The sequence below is a fragment of the Lepidochelys kempii genome, chromosome 11, assembly GCF_965140265.1.
Source record: "Lepidochelys kempii isolate rLepKem1 chromosome 11, rLepKem1.hap2, whole genome shotgun sequence".
NCBI classification, from domain to species: domain Eukaryota; kingdom Metazoa; phylum Chordata; order Testudines; family Cheloniidae; genus Lepidochelys; species Lepidochelys kempii.
In genome coordinates, this window is record NC_133266.1 from 21,379,402 (window position 1) to 21,394,577 (window position 15,176).

The 15,176-nt window shown below is 38.9% G+C and overlaps 1 protein-coding gene across 12 annotated transcripts in view; it reads right to left on the reverse strand.

The window, feature by feature from the left end:
* The window catches only part of LRP1B (LDL receptor related protein 1B), a 1,327,274-nt gene that overhangs the window by 391,731 nt on the left and 920,367 nt on the right, over positions 1–15,176 (reverse strand). For all 12 annotated transcript variants that reach the window (XM_073305381.1, XM_073305383.1, XM_073305382.1 and 9 more), the window contains 4 exons: positions 7,415–7,541; positions 7,114–7,265; positions 6,702–6,826; positions 3,348–3,719 (listed from right to left, as the gene is read on the reverse strand). In XM_073305381.1, the coding sequence (XP_073161482.1) occupies positions 3,348–3,719; positions 6,702–6,826; positions 7,114–7,265; positions 7,415–7,541 (776 nt within the window). The remainder of the gene's footprint in view (positions 1–3,347; positions 3,720–6,701; positions 6,827–7,113; positions 7,266–7,414; positions 7,542–15,176) is intronic.

Genomic DNA, 15,176 nt, shown 5'->3' on the forward strand with positions numbered 1-15,176 from the left:
ATGATTGTCTGCCTCTTCTCATTATTCAGGTCTCCAGCCAGGCCACATTTAGTTCCACCCTTTCCAGTGTAAAAGAAAGACCAACAAAAACAAATGTTGGATCCCTCCTTTCAGTCTGATGCCCTGGATGCCCAGGGGACCCCCTTTCCTCAGGGCTTCCAGTAGCCCATATCTTCTTCTCAGGGCTTCATGCCACCTTGACATTGGCTGTTAGCAAAACCCGGCCCACCATCCACAGCAGATTCCAGTGCAGGGACCCTAGAAGAAGCAGTCACTCTGCCAGACTCCTTACTGCCACCTCCCTGGGCTTCTTCCTATAAAGCCATTCTGTGGGCTCTCTCCTCACCTACAAAAACCTTCTGGTTCTCTAGAGGTCTCTTGTATTCTAGATGGGTGTTCCAAATACATTTTTGTTATTCTAAGGCCTCTGAGTTTTCCACATAAATATCTGCCTTATGTTTTGCGTAGTCCATCCTCATGTTTGTTTATTAGAAATAGGTTACTATTTAATCCACAATGACCTTTTAAAATTCTGAATAGATCCACTTCATTCTTTCTCTCAGGGCCTTGGATTAATATCACCATTTTCAAGTATTGGGTACATTTCATGGATTTTTTTCCCCCTTCGTTTCATGTGCCCACAGTTCTTGTCATTCCTTCCTCAGTTCATTTTGATTAAGCGTTTAATTCCAGTTTGTTTAAGGGGATATCCAGGCCAATTTTTGTGTGCTTAATGGCATTTTTTGTCTGCCAGTTTGATGCCAGCTACCCCTACATGTGTAGGGATCCATATTACTACTGGCAATATCCAATTGCACCAATTCACTTTCTAGCAGTAATATTTGATTGGGTATATCATTTCTTCTGTCAGACTTGCCATTGTAAAGTGCCTGCAGCCCTGATAAAGAATCATACAGGATGGCCATGGTGGCTGCACATTTAAGACCCAAGCTAGTGCCAGCAATATAGCTGTTAGCTCAGCCATTAAGATGGAGATAATGATCAGTGGAAAGGGACATTGGCTCTGAACCATCACTTGACTTAGTGATCGGTAGCCTACACAGAGACACAGGGACTCATCTTTTCTCTTTATAGTGAGGACGAGAGCCCCCCCAGGAGACACTGAGTGACAGATTAGCTCCTTAGATAGTTTTCCTGGGTGTACTCAGAGAAGGAAAAATGTTCCGGTGACATCACACAGACCTGGGCATGGCATTTCCTGTTTGCCTGTCTTGCTTGTCTACCTGGTCATGAAAGATTTGATTTTTTGCCAACAGTTGTGCCACTCAGTCCCACAAAACCATGTTCTCTGCTTGTATTTGATTGACCACTCCTATACAGCCAAAGCCCCTCAGGGATTCCTGGGCACCTAAATACCGTTTTTCTCCATTCCGTTGATGGGGCAGTGGATGTGGAGAGGTAAAGTGATCTTTAAAGTAAAATGTCAGGGCTGGGTCATGGGTGGCTTGCCTAGTGGCTAGAACCACAGCCAGATGTTAGGAGTCAGAGTTGTGGATCAATGCAGGCTCAGGAACCAGAAGTCAGAAGCAGAAGACAAGACCGAATCAGAAACTGGGTATCGCAGCCAAGAGGTAAAGTCAAGGTCAAGAACTGTGGAGGTGGCTGCTGCCTGGGAAATCTGCAGACTCAGGCTCTAGATCAGCTGCTCCTTACATGTGAATGATATTGCTGTCTTCTGATGGGATTAATGAAAGATAGTTGGATACTTTATGTGTGTGCTTATTTTGCTCTAACCCTCTTCTTTGCTCTTCATCTTTAACAATGTGACTTCAAGAAATAGCTATGGTACACCAAATACAGTAATATGGGCTGCAACATAATGGTCTACCTGAGAAATCCAGGTAAGATAGTAGTACTTATTGAAGAGGAATGTCATTTATGTAACCCTTGGACCACATGGAGACGAGATACTAAGTGGAATTGCAGCCTCAGAAAAAGCTGAGGTCCTTTTAAATAAATAAACACACACACACACACACACACACACACACACACAACTAATGTGTGGCTCTGGGCTGTGATATTTGTCTGAATGGGGGCCCTGGAGTAGCAGGCTGTAGGCACCAAGAAGCCAAATGAATTTGTAGCCTCAAGTGTCCCTCCCTTCTTGTTCTGGGAGGGAAAGTGTATCAAAATGTGCACTGGGTTATCAAATGGATTGTGCACAGACATAGATACAGGATACAGGCATAGGTCTTTGGTATGATCACTGGGCAGGAGGCACACATCTTGGAGTGCTTACAGAGCTCCGGGCCTGATATGGCACTAGTGAGAAGCTGAATGAGCCTTATGCAAAAGCAGGCTACATACACTAAAGTTATCCTCTGCTCCTCCACACTGACTAACTACATGAAAATAAACATACACTAGACTAAGAGAAGAACTTAAATTGTAAGCTGTTTGGGACAGGGACTGTCTTTTTGTTCTGTGTTTGTACAGTGCCTAGCACAACGGGGTCTTGGTCCATGACTAGGAATCCTTGTATAGTAATACAAATAAATAAATACATAAATAGATCATTTAACCTGACACAAAGGTGAATCCCATTTGCTCTCTGTGACAACAGCAAAGCAAATGAGGTGTTTGGGGGGTGTACATCCTTATACAGAATAGGGTAATGATGTCACCCTTACAGAAGATGCATATCCCGCCCACTCTCCCAACAAACAGCTTTTCAAGGCAATTTCACAGCTCAGCCCAAGGAGCACCACATCCACAAATGGAAATGCACAGAAACCTAGAAGACTAGTCTTTACAATATGTCCTATTTTAATTTGTTATATTGCATCATCCTGTTTTCACAAACTATGAAATCTGCATGTTCACTCACAATTTCTTTGAAAAGTTGAGTCCTTTCTTTTGCCTCATCTTTGGCTAATATTAAAAGTTCATAGGCACATTTTTAAGTGCAACTTTGAAACATAATAGATTTGTTGACAAGTGTATACAGGTTCTTATTCAGTGCACTAGGAATATTAAATGGCAGAGATAAACTCTATTGAAATGCAAATTGTGAATGACAATCAACAATGTCATAACTCTCCAACTGCACTGTAAATACTAACTGCTCTTTAGGATTGTACACCCTGTACATCACATAAATAACACAGAGTAGGTGACTTTGAAGCTGTGAGATAATTGAGTCTGCAATATGTAGATAGATGATCTTATTACTTATCATAGTTGTGTTATATATCTTACAGTATAGTATGCTTTCATTAGTTGTACCCAACCAAGTGTAATCAAGTAAAACCAAGTGTCATCAAATCCTTATTTAATAAGGGCTACCAATACAAATAAAAAAAATAAAAAAAATGTTTACTTACTTTCAATTATCACTTTTCTGCCGGCCCAGTTGTCTTTAATAAGTTGTATATTTCCAAAATGTGCATCACTAAAGAAGATACGGTTAGTACCCGTTCCTTTCAAGCTGTAGTCAAAAGCCAATGCTATCACATTTTTGAAGTAGTCTGGATTTTCATATGGCCTTACTGGTGAATTTAAATTGGTCTCATCTGAAAGATGTATACTTTTTAATATTGTCCTTCCTGAATACAGCAAGTAACCATCATGTCTCAGACAAGTGACTCCATCGTCTCCAAGATAGCCATGTGCACAAGCACATGTTCTTTGTGCATTACCTCGATACAGACAAAGTTGCTGACATCCACCGTTGTTCTTGGCACAAACATTAGTACCTGTAAGGAAAAATTAGTCTGGCTTTTGTAACTGTCGCAGTTGGTTGACTTAAATCAGAATAAGCTTTTATTGTGCATCCGAAGGATTCTTTGATGTAACCATTTGTGTTATATTTGTTAATGCAACAGAGCACTATGAAAGTAAAAATGAACCATTATTGTTTAGGTCTCAAAATTCTGACCACCACCTTAAACCAATTTTTAAAAGTGAATTTATGAGCATGGATAATTAATGTTGTTTTCAAATAATAACAGTATTTATTATATAGAATATAGAATACATAATTATTCAATCTTAAGGAGTTGAAAATCTGTGAATTTTATTAACTTTTTCAAGAGAAAGATACATTATCAATATTTTATTGTGCAATTTCTCAATGTTTAGATGTACAGCTATCTGCTAACATTTTATTTTCAATTCCTTTGATTGATGACTTTAAAATATTCCCTCCTACCAAATGTACACAATTAAGGAATTATTGTCAAACTAATAACTTCTGTGTGATTTTACAGCTTCAAAGATTGCAAAACTTTCAGAAATTGCAGAGAAAGTATTTTTGTCTGTCCTTTCAGTACTTTGTACGTAGTCTGTTTCACTAGCTTCCATAGTTTACTTGACAACAGTGGAGAAAAAACACATTTTTAAAAAGTTGTTTTGTGGTTGTAAAACCACAAAATTTGTCAGGTAACTCAGGGCACATTTATTTTAAACATATTTATTTATTTATTTATTTATTCATTCATTTATTTTATTGCTATATTTTAAGCTGGGTATCCGGCTCAATGAAAACAATAGTTTGTTTATGAGTATAAACACTGTCACCATTTCTTTTTGTTAAGATAAAGTTAGAAAAAACTTGAAAGTTATTATACATATCCTTGCCCCTAAGGAGATAACTATAGTAAAATAAAATGAAAACATTGTGAAGAGTTATTTGTACACCATTTTTCTCAGATTTTTTTGATGGTACTTTAAAGTTTTATTAGGCTAGATAAGTCACGGCAGATGTTTTTCTTAAACTTCTATATATTCCTCTCTCTATATATACATTGTAATGGTATTTAAAATCAATGAAATATAGAAGAAATAAAATGTCCTATATATTTTCCTATATATATAGGAAACTTTATTTCTTCTATATTTCATTGATTTTAAATACCATTCAGTAAGGCCATGATCCTGAAACCATGCAGAATTTCACTGATGCAGGGACAGAAGTTTGCTTGCAGATCATAGTGCAGGATTGGTACTTTGGAAAGGGTAAAACAGATGTTTGGGGGGGGAGAAAATGAGAATTAATCACTTGTTACTTAAATGTTTTTTTATTAGTGCTAGACACGTCATGAAGCAAGCTAATTACATTTTAAAACTTCATTTAACTATTTTTAGATTAATAATAAATAATAATAAAATTCCAAAAACATTTTCCCCTTTTTTTCCTTTGCCTTCATGCCTCACTGACAGCCCCCCAAAAGACATTTAACATATGTAGCCTAATAAAAATTTGAAAAACATTAAAAAATTCAACTATAATAAAACATGTTTTTCAAACTAACATCAAAAGATTTTTTATCATTTTATTTCTTTTTCAGTAACTGTCTCACTTATTTCTAGTATAATCAAGTCTTTAAATATCTAGTTAAAAATCATTTTTTAAACAAAAAGACTATTTTTCAACCTATTTTTCTATTTTCCACGCTCTATAATACACAAAGCCTTTCCAAGGAAGCAGACATTAACTCTTTCTAAGCCCACTTTAAAAACAGTTAAAGATGAGTGAAGGAAATTTTTTTTTAGTCCACAAAATATTATCTTTAATCTTCTGAAATCACAGGCACAGAGCCCTAACAATGGCAATACCCAGCACGTTGTCCAAAAGAGAGCTTTCTAGTCAAAATCACTAAAACATCTTTTTAAAAATAATGAAAATACACTATGTTAGAAAACATTTTTCCTTAAAAATAGGCAGTTTTATTTATTGTAAGCATTATGTCTACCATATGTATGAAAAAACAAACCCACAAAAAACAAAAACAAAGTACCACATCCTCTAAAAGGCATAACAGATTTCACAACGTGTAATATTTTAATTACAGCACTTTGTGGGTGCCAGGAACACCAGAGACATGGTCTTATTAGAGTACATGTCAAACCTTATTAATTTAAACTTTATATGTACTTGGGTGTGCACGCACAATTTAGACTGGATTCACCGTTTTTTTGGGGGGCTTTTTTGGTGGCAACTGTGTGTTTGGAGGAAACAAATCTAATCTCTGCTAGAATTCAGCTTGATCCAAAGTTCACTGAAATCAATGTCAGTTTATCCACCGCCTTAAGTTGTTACGGATGATCAGGAAGCTTTGAGATTTGGCTGTCTAATAAAATCAGTTAGCAGGTATTGATCCATTACTGATTGATCCTTAATGCCTCCTGGCAATGGGAAGGCAGGCTGCTAGGTTTCCCCAAACAAGCGGATGGTGATCTCACAATTTTGGTACTAACTCCAACCTTCTCTTTTTTGGGGAAAGTGATTAAGAAGTTGCGGCAAAGCAACTATGGTCTAGAGTAAAACATGACATTTGGAGTTCTCAGTTTCCTTTGATCCCTTTCAGTAGTACCTTAGGCCTGCGCAGGGTACTGGATAATTTTTAATCACTGACTTGTGATGGACAAGTGCCAGGTGTCCATGTTGATTATTTTACTTCAGTTTAAGGCCCATGTCCTACTCAGACACATGGTTTTGGGTTTTTGTTTTGTTTTACTATTGAAAGGGTGATGGGGGGATTTTGTTTCATCTATTTTCTTTAGGAACAGTTTTATTTCGAAAATCATAATTTAAAAAAAGGAAAATTGGGGAGAATTTTTAAAAAAAGTTTCATAAAACAAGGATGATTTTGCTTTTCATATTATCCAAAATTAATACACAAGAAGAGTAATAAAAGATATTAAAGTCATCATTAATATAATTAGCAAGAGAAAACCTTTCTCTCGTTGTCTGTTGAAGACTTTCACTTCCTTGAGGTTTATTCCCAAGCCAGTCCTCATGGTCACAGCATCTGTGGCATCATTCTTATGACCTCTTCTGATCGAGCCATTAGCATGTGCTCTGCCAAAAAAAGTTGAAGATGGCTGATCAACAACCTTCATATAATTAAATTCAAACAAGTAATTAAAATGGGACGAACAGCTGGCCTACCAGAAGCAGAAGAAATCAACTCTTTTCTGTGACATTGATATGCTTTGAATATCGAAAGCACCTTTTCAGTGGAACTTGCATAGCTTTGTGAGATCCTTTCTGTGACCTTGCTACAGAATGGCTAATCCTACAAGGGTGAAGTATCTGGCACTGAAATAACATTTTGAGACTCAAATACTTATGGAAAAATAAATTACCTGTCAGACCAGTAGATGTAAGCTCCAAAGACTGCGACTGAAAACATATCCACATTGCTCCCTGACAGCACAATCTCCCGGTTCCCTCCACTCTCAAGGTCGATTCTTTCTATCTTGTCTGTACGAGCATCACACCAGTATAATTTATTTTCCTAAAGATCAATTTCAAAGTAAACTTCAACAACCTCTTTTTGTCTGAGAATTGTATTATGAAAATAATAGAATGCTAAAGTGGAAGACCAACTTGTAATGGAATAATTTAATGCACATATAATACGTAGTGGAAGATACAGGAACACACCTCATAGTCAATGGATATTCCATTAGGCCAGGCAATCCCCAAGCTCACAAGCACAACCTTCTCAGACCCATCTAACTGTGCCTTGCCTATGCAGGGAGTCTGTCCCCATTCCGTCCAGAACAAATACCTAAAATATTGCAGAAATTAACAATAAACAGATGAACATGTGCAGACCTGCATATATTTGGCAACAAAATATAAGTGCAGTTGATATAAAATCAATGTTTACAAATATAAAACTCCAAAGATCTGATATTGAACTGGCATAAATAACACACCGCTGCCCTTTTAAAGATGAGTATGAAACATGCTTTACAGAGCCTAATCATCTTATTCAACTTGCTTGATCAACTCGATATCTGAGCTTTTATTTTAATACCTCTGCTATTTAGCAAATGCCTAGGTAGGCAAAAATGTACAATGTAGCAATCAATATGAAAGCTCAAGCAGTTTCATGGGTGGCTACTAGGTTTCTGACCAAACAAAACATTTGGGACACTGGTTTATAGTGACTGCTAGGCCCTATTAACAACTCTAAAAGCTAAACTCAGAAAGGCAAACCTTTTCTCACCTCTATGAGAAGCATGAATCTGGGTCAACTTTGATATCCCCATGTGGTAAGGTAATTAAGGGCCTGATCAAAAGGACCCTGAAGTCAAGAGGAGTCTTTACACTGATCTCAATGTGCTTTGGATCAGACCCTAATACCACTACTTTAGTTTGTATGATGTATGTAAGTGATATTTGCCTATTATATATTGCATTTCTGTAGCTTATTTGTAAAACTGCATTGCTCTTCCCTTTATGTTTCGATTTGAGATACAAAGATATGTGTGTGTGTGTGGGTGTTAGACAAGGTAGGTGATATATCTTTTATTGGACCAATTTCTGCTTTTTTAAACTTATTGTAAAAATATTTTGATGTAGTTCCATATGTTGACAAAACATAAGCATATCAGAGACACATTAGAATATATCTTAACAGATCCAGTATTCTATTAACAAATTTAGCAGAAAATTGCATTAATGTAGAGTTAAGGTCGTTTTTGTCAATTCCCGAACAGCCCAAAAACCAAAATAGAAAAGTCTGAAGCTAAGGTTCTTTCACAAACAGAATATACTTTCTGTTTCATATATATTAGTAAATGCACTTACATATGAGTACAAAAAAAGGAATAAAAAGCCACACAGTAACATAGCTCTGGCCATAATAAACACAAATTCAGCTTTTTAGAACATTATCTTTGCATATACTTACAACATATTTAAGTAATTTTGAAGAGCTTTACATTTTTAACAATTATATTCTTACAACATCTCATTATGTTCTGTAAACACACATACACACACACACACACAATATTGAAATGTAATGGATGCATCTGACTAGCAAGACCAGTTTCTTAATTGATGTACATAGAATAGCTCTATTGACTATGGAGCTATGTCAATTGACATTTAATGAGGTGCCTCATTAAATCACAGCCCTATAATTATTATCCAACAGTATAGTGAAACTTCAAGAAAAAAATTAGAATTCCCTTAAAATACAAATATAGAATATTTATTTATTTATTACGGGGAGCACCTTTAATAAATTAGACACTTTCCAGTCTAAAAATATGGAATATTTCCTGAAAATAAGAGACTCATATTCAAAAGACAGGCAGATGGTTGGTGGAAGGGGATCAACATATAAGCAGAGTGACCAAGATACTAATTCACTGTTTCCTGGCAAAATGAGATTACATTCAATAATTAACTACTCATAACTACACCACTGGGCATTCTGAGAAGGAGGGATGCCTACAACAAAGCTCTGTCTACAGTCTGTTCTGAGCAGAATGAGGGAATGTAGCAAGTCCACAGAGCCTGCTTCCTTCTGTGACATGAATGCTGTGGTACAGCACACCAGCTCAAAGGAAGAGAGGGAACATATGACACCTCTTCTACTCCACTACACCTTTGTGCAGAATGGGCCACAAGCTGGTCCTAACTAAAGAATTACTAACACAGTTAACACATGGGCACAGCTTAAATGAAGTTGAGGAAAGATTTTTAGCGAGGATTTCAAACTCTTCCTGGCTTTCTCTAGCAAGAAATGAGCAGGATCTTTCTTTTAATAAGAGATTTCTTATGTCTAGTCCACTACTACTTTCTACAGAGACGGCATCCTCAAAACAAATAGCTATCAATAACTCAGAACATGCCAAAATGGAGTTTAATAATAGATTCCTCTTTTCTATATATAAAATAGACAATGTTGTTGAAAATGTAGCTCCACACTAATTGCAACATTATATACTAATCAGGAACCTTCTTGGCTTCATCCAAGAAAATCAAAATTAGTCAAATCCATACCATCTTGCAAGACTAGGCATAAGTGAGGTATGGCAGACAAATTGTTGTACAGGTCTAAGGTGCCTTTCTGAATTTTACTCAGTAACATAAACCATACTATCTAGAAACATTATCAGAAGGGGCTGAACAATGCATGGTTTATATTTTGCTGTGACTGGCAGAAGTAATAAACAGAGCTGGTTGGGAATTTTATGACAATTTGTTTTTTGACAGAAAACACCAATTCATCAAATTTGAAAGGGGCTGTTTTGATTAAAATTTTCAGGAATGTTTCCCAGATCCATGATGGTATTTCTGCTCAAAACCAGAGAAAGAGAGAGAGCCCCCCAAGGATATCTGCCTGTATTTACATAGGATGCAGAAAGACTGGGGAGATGCCTGACTGACAGCAGGGATTTGAACACAGTTCTCTTATATCACAGGTGAGTGCCCTGACAAATGGGTTATAGTCTGTGATCTCTCCTGTTGGAGCTGTTGCACTTTGTATAACTAATTAAACATTCATTGGGCCACAGAGAGAGAGAGTGGCTTGATAACCCAATGGTTAGGAGACACAACTCAGATGCAGGAGATACAAGTCCCTGTACTCACTCAGGGAAAACAGGGGCTCAAACCTGGTTCTCCCCTCCCTCCTAATACCATGAGTGCCATAACCACTGAACTACTGGCTAGTCTGTGATTTTGCTCACACTCTGTTTTTTTGTGAAAAAAATATTGAAAGGTCTCTGGTTCTTCCGAATGCAGAATGAAAAATTTTTCAACATCTCTAAAATTTTCAAGGGATAAGAAAACAATTTCTCTCCCAGCTTTATTTATAAGGGTTTAACAATAGTCGTTTTCACTTCTCTTTTGCAGTTGTCAACTTCGGTTTCATTGACGTAGAGCTAGGGTATAAGCAGCTATTAAAGGTTTATCTAGTAAGAAGGCAAGAGGGGGAGGAGTGAGGAAAGGAGGCCTACATCTCCCATAATAAAGAATTTATTACCACAGCCCACCTATCCAAAGATGCTTTTGCCACAGACTTCATTCTTTCCTGAAAAAAACACAGATGTGCAGGGGCTGGGTAGAGTTTACAACTTAAGAATCTATCTCAAGTGGCATTTTTGAGGCTTAGAATAAAAGACAGAGGTCCAGCCAAATTGGGATATACTGTCTTGCCACAAGAGGAACACTTACTAATTAATATACCTTTGTCTTCTCAGCTTCCTCAATCATTTTGAACACACTCTGAAACCTAGAAAGCTTAACAAGACTGCAAAAACTAAAGAATCTCTCCACTACTGAATTTGTTCATAAATTATTTCATACACAGTACACTGTTCTCTTTTTTTCTACTGTCTTGTACTTCAACTGGAATTGCTGAACAAATTCCTTCAGACAGTAATTCACCTGTCATTTGTTGTACTAGCTACTTTTGCATTGCCCCAAATCACAGTATTTTAAGATTTGAAAAGTGACAGAGAAGGCACAGTAATCTAGTAAAAAAAATGTTCCCTCTAGCATAGCAAACAAGGAAATTCTCATTTTTAGCACTGCCATTTCTCTTTTACCTCCTTGTATGGCTATTTAGAGTTTATTCCTTTTGTAAGTTAAACCAGGATACAGAGTCAGGAACCAGCCTGTGAAAAATGTTTGCATTGAAACGCAAAACACACACGCCTGGTTCCAGGTTTAAGTGAAAGAACAAGCTCCTGAGAATATTCAGGATAACATTCATTCCCACTCAAGGCCTCTGGATCCACCCTCCCGCATAAGCAGGTTTCAGATTTTAGATGTCTCTGCAGAATGAAGACTGGGGCTACAATCCCTCTCTCCTCCCCAAATACTTGGGAGTAACTGACTGTTTCTTTTCCTACACTTCCAAGCTCTTTTAGGGTGGGGGATTTATTTATAGGGCTCACCACTGCAACCTGCAGGAACTCCCCAGGTAAAATAAATCTGCACAATAAGATCCCTATTAGACTTCACAGAAACTTCTTGTGAGTTTTCCCTGGTCGGGTATAAGTAATTCTACTTGAGGAATATATAAATAATGGTGGTCACATCTTCATTAACACATTTGCCTTGAAGTTAGAGCTTGTTTCAACATGAAAGTCCCTTTGGGCAAGAGTACTTTATCTGACTCTACAGTGCTTCGTTTGGAGCTTTTTGAGGTGCTCTGTCCCAAAGCAGCTGTCCTGGCAATTCATAGATAGAGATGTGTCACTCACATAGCTGGGTTCTGATCCATTAATTGTTCTGAAGACAAGAAACAAAGCCTTGGACTGTCAGCAGAAGTAGACAGGTGTCAAAGTTCCTTCTCCACTCTGAACTCTAGGGTACAGATGTGGGGACCTGCATGAAAGACCCCCTAAGCTTATTCTTACCAGCTTAGGTTAAAAGCTGCCACCACCAAACTGTTACACAAAGAACAGGGTAAGTGCCCACTTGGAAACGTCTCACCGCAAAAATATCCCCCCAAACCCTACATCCCCTTTCCTGGGGAAGGCTTGATAAAAATCCTCACCAATTTGCATAGGTAAACACAGATCCAAACCCTTGGATCTTAAGAACAATGAAAAAGCAATCAGGTTCTTAAAAGAAGAATTTTAATTGAAGAAAAAGTAAAAGAATCACCTCTGTAAAATCAGGATGGTAAATACCTTACAGGGTAATCAGATTCAAAACACAGAGAATCCCTCTAGGAAAAACGTTAAGTTACAAAAAGATATAGAAACAGGAATATACATTCCATTCAGCACAACTTATTTTATCAGCCATTTAAACAAAACAGAATCTAACGCATATCTAACTAGATTGCTTCCTAACTCTTTACAGGAGTTCTGCCCTGCATTCCTGCTCTGGTCCTGGCAAAAGCATCACACAGACAGACAGACAGGACCCTTTGTTTCTCCCCCCCCCCCCCAGCTTTGAAAGTATCTTGTCTTCTCATTGGTCATTTTGGTCAGGTGCCAGTGAGGTTATCTCAGCTTCTTAACCTGTTACAGGTGAAAGGGTTTTTCCTCTAGCCAGGAGGGATTTAAAGGTGTTTAACCTTCCCTCTTTTTTATGGCACACCCCCCAAATCACAGATAAGGTAAAACGCTGTCTGTGATTTCTTCCTGGAGCTCTAGGAGAAAACAGAGTTAATAAGACACATGCACCTCTAAATATACTACCAAGTATATAAAGACTAACATTTTCCACATCTCAAGGACAATTTTAACCAGTTGATTCTGGGAAACTTTTGGGAGAGTGCATCAGCCACTTTGTTAGAAGCTCCTGAGATGTGTTGGATGTCGAAATCAAGATCTTGCAGAGCTAAACTCCACCGAGTAAGTTTTTTGTTATTGCCCGTGGTGGTATGAAGCCACTGTAGCGCAGCATGGTTGGTTTGCAGGTGGAAACGCCATCCCCAAACGTATGGGCGTAGCTTTTCCAGAGCGTAGACAATGGCGTAACATTCTTTTTCACTGACTGACCAGTTGTTTTCCCTCTCAGACAGCTTCTTGCTGAGAAACACTACGGGGTGGAATTCTTGATCCGGTCCTTCCTGCATTAAAACTGCTCCCACACCATGCTCGGATGCATCTGTGGTTACTAGGAATGGTTTGTCAAAGTCTGGGGCCCTTAGCACAGGGTCAGGCAAGAGTGTCGATTTAAGCTGGTTAAAGGCCTTCTGACACTCTTCAGTCCACTGAACGGCATTTGGCTTTTTCTTTTTGGTTAGGTCTGTCAGTGGGGTGGCAATTTGGCTGTATTGCGGTACAAATCGCCTGTAATATCTGGCCAAGCCTAAGAAGGATTGGACCTGTTTCTTTGACTTTGGGACAGGCCCCTTTCGGATAGCATCCACTTTGGCCTGTAGGGGGTTGATAGTTCCTTGACCCATCTGGTGTCCAAGGTAAGTCACACTGTTTAGGCTTATTTGACACTTCTTAGCCTTAACAGTTAGTCCTGCCTCCCTTATGCGCTCAAAGACTTTTTGTAGATGTCCCAGGTGTTCTGGCCAGGTATCCGAAAATATGGCCACATCGTCAATGTAGGCAACTGCATATTCTCCCAATCCTGCTAGGAGACCATCTACAAGTCTTTGGAAGGTGGCGGTTGCATTCCGCAACCCGAAAGGGAGTACATTAAATTCATACAGCCTGACATGTGTGGTGAAGGCTGACCTTTCCTTGGCGGATTCATCTAGCGGTACCTGCCAGTACCCCTTGGTTAAGTCCAAGGTAGAGATGAACTGGGCCTGTCCATCTGTGCATGGCATTGGATAGTTGTCTGGGCGAGTTACAGCATTTAGCTTACAGTAGTCCACGCAAAAACGTATCTCCCCATCTGGTTTGGGAACTAGAACCACTGGAGAGGCCAATGCACTGCCAGAGGAGCAGATTACCCCCATCTGTAGCATATCCTGGATCTCCCATTCTATAGCAGTTTTAGCTTGAGGAGACACCCGGAAAGGTTGGGCTTTAATTGGGTGAGCATTACCTGTGTCAACGGAGTGTAATGCCCGTTCAGTCAGTCCTGGGATGGCTGAGAATGTCGGCACGTAGGTAGTGCACAGCTCCTTGATCTGCCGTCGCTACATATGCCCAAGGGTCATGGAGAGGTTCACCTCTTCCATGCCACCTTCGCTTTTCCCTTCGTAGTAGACACCTTCAGGCCACTCAGGGTCATCTCCTCCCTGGGCTGTAAACTGACAAACCTTTAATTCTCTGGAATAAAAGGGCTTTAGAGAATTAATATGGTACACCTTAGGCTTTTGGTTGGAGGTGGGGAATGCTATGAGATAATTAACAGCTCCCAGGTGCTTTTCGACCATGAATGGCCCTTCCCACGACGCTTCCATTTTAGGGCCCTGGAGAATGACCTGGTCCCCTACTTTGAAGGAACTCTCTCTGCCATGTTTATCATGGCTTTTTGCTCTTTTTGAGCATCCTGTAGGTTTTCTTTAGCAAGGGCTAAAGAGGTTTGGAGGGTGTTTTGTAGGTTGGTTACAAAGTCCAGAATCTTAGTTCCTGGAGAAAGTGTAAACCCCTCCCATTGCTGCTTCACCAACTGTAATGGCCCCTTAACCTCGCAGCCATATACAAGTTCAGATGGTGAAAACCCTAAACTGGGATGTGGTACAGCTCTGTAGGCAAAGAGCAACTGCTGCCACAATAGGTCCCAATCATTGGAGTACTCATTTACGAATTTATGTATCAGGGTCCCCAAAGTTCCATTAAATTTCTCCACCAGGCCATTTCTTTGATGATGGTAAGGGGTGGCAACCAAGTGATTAACCCCATGACCTTCCCAAAGGCTTTCCATAGTTCCTGCCAGGAAATTAGTTCCTGCATCTGTGAGGATGTCGGAGGGCCAACCTACCCTGGCAAAAATGTCTGCTAGTGCCTGACACACACTTTTAGCCCTGGTG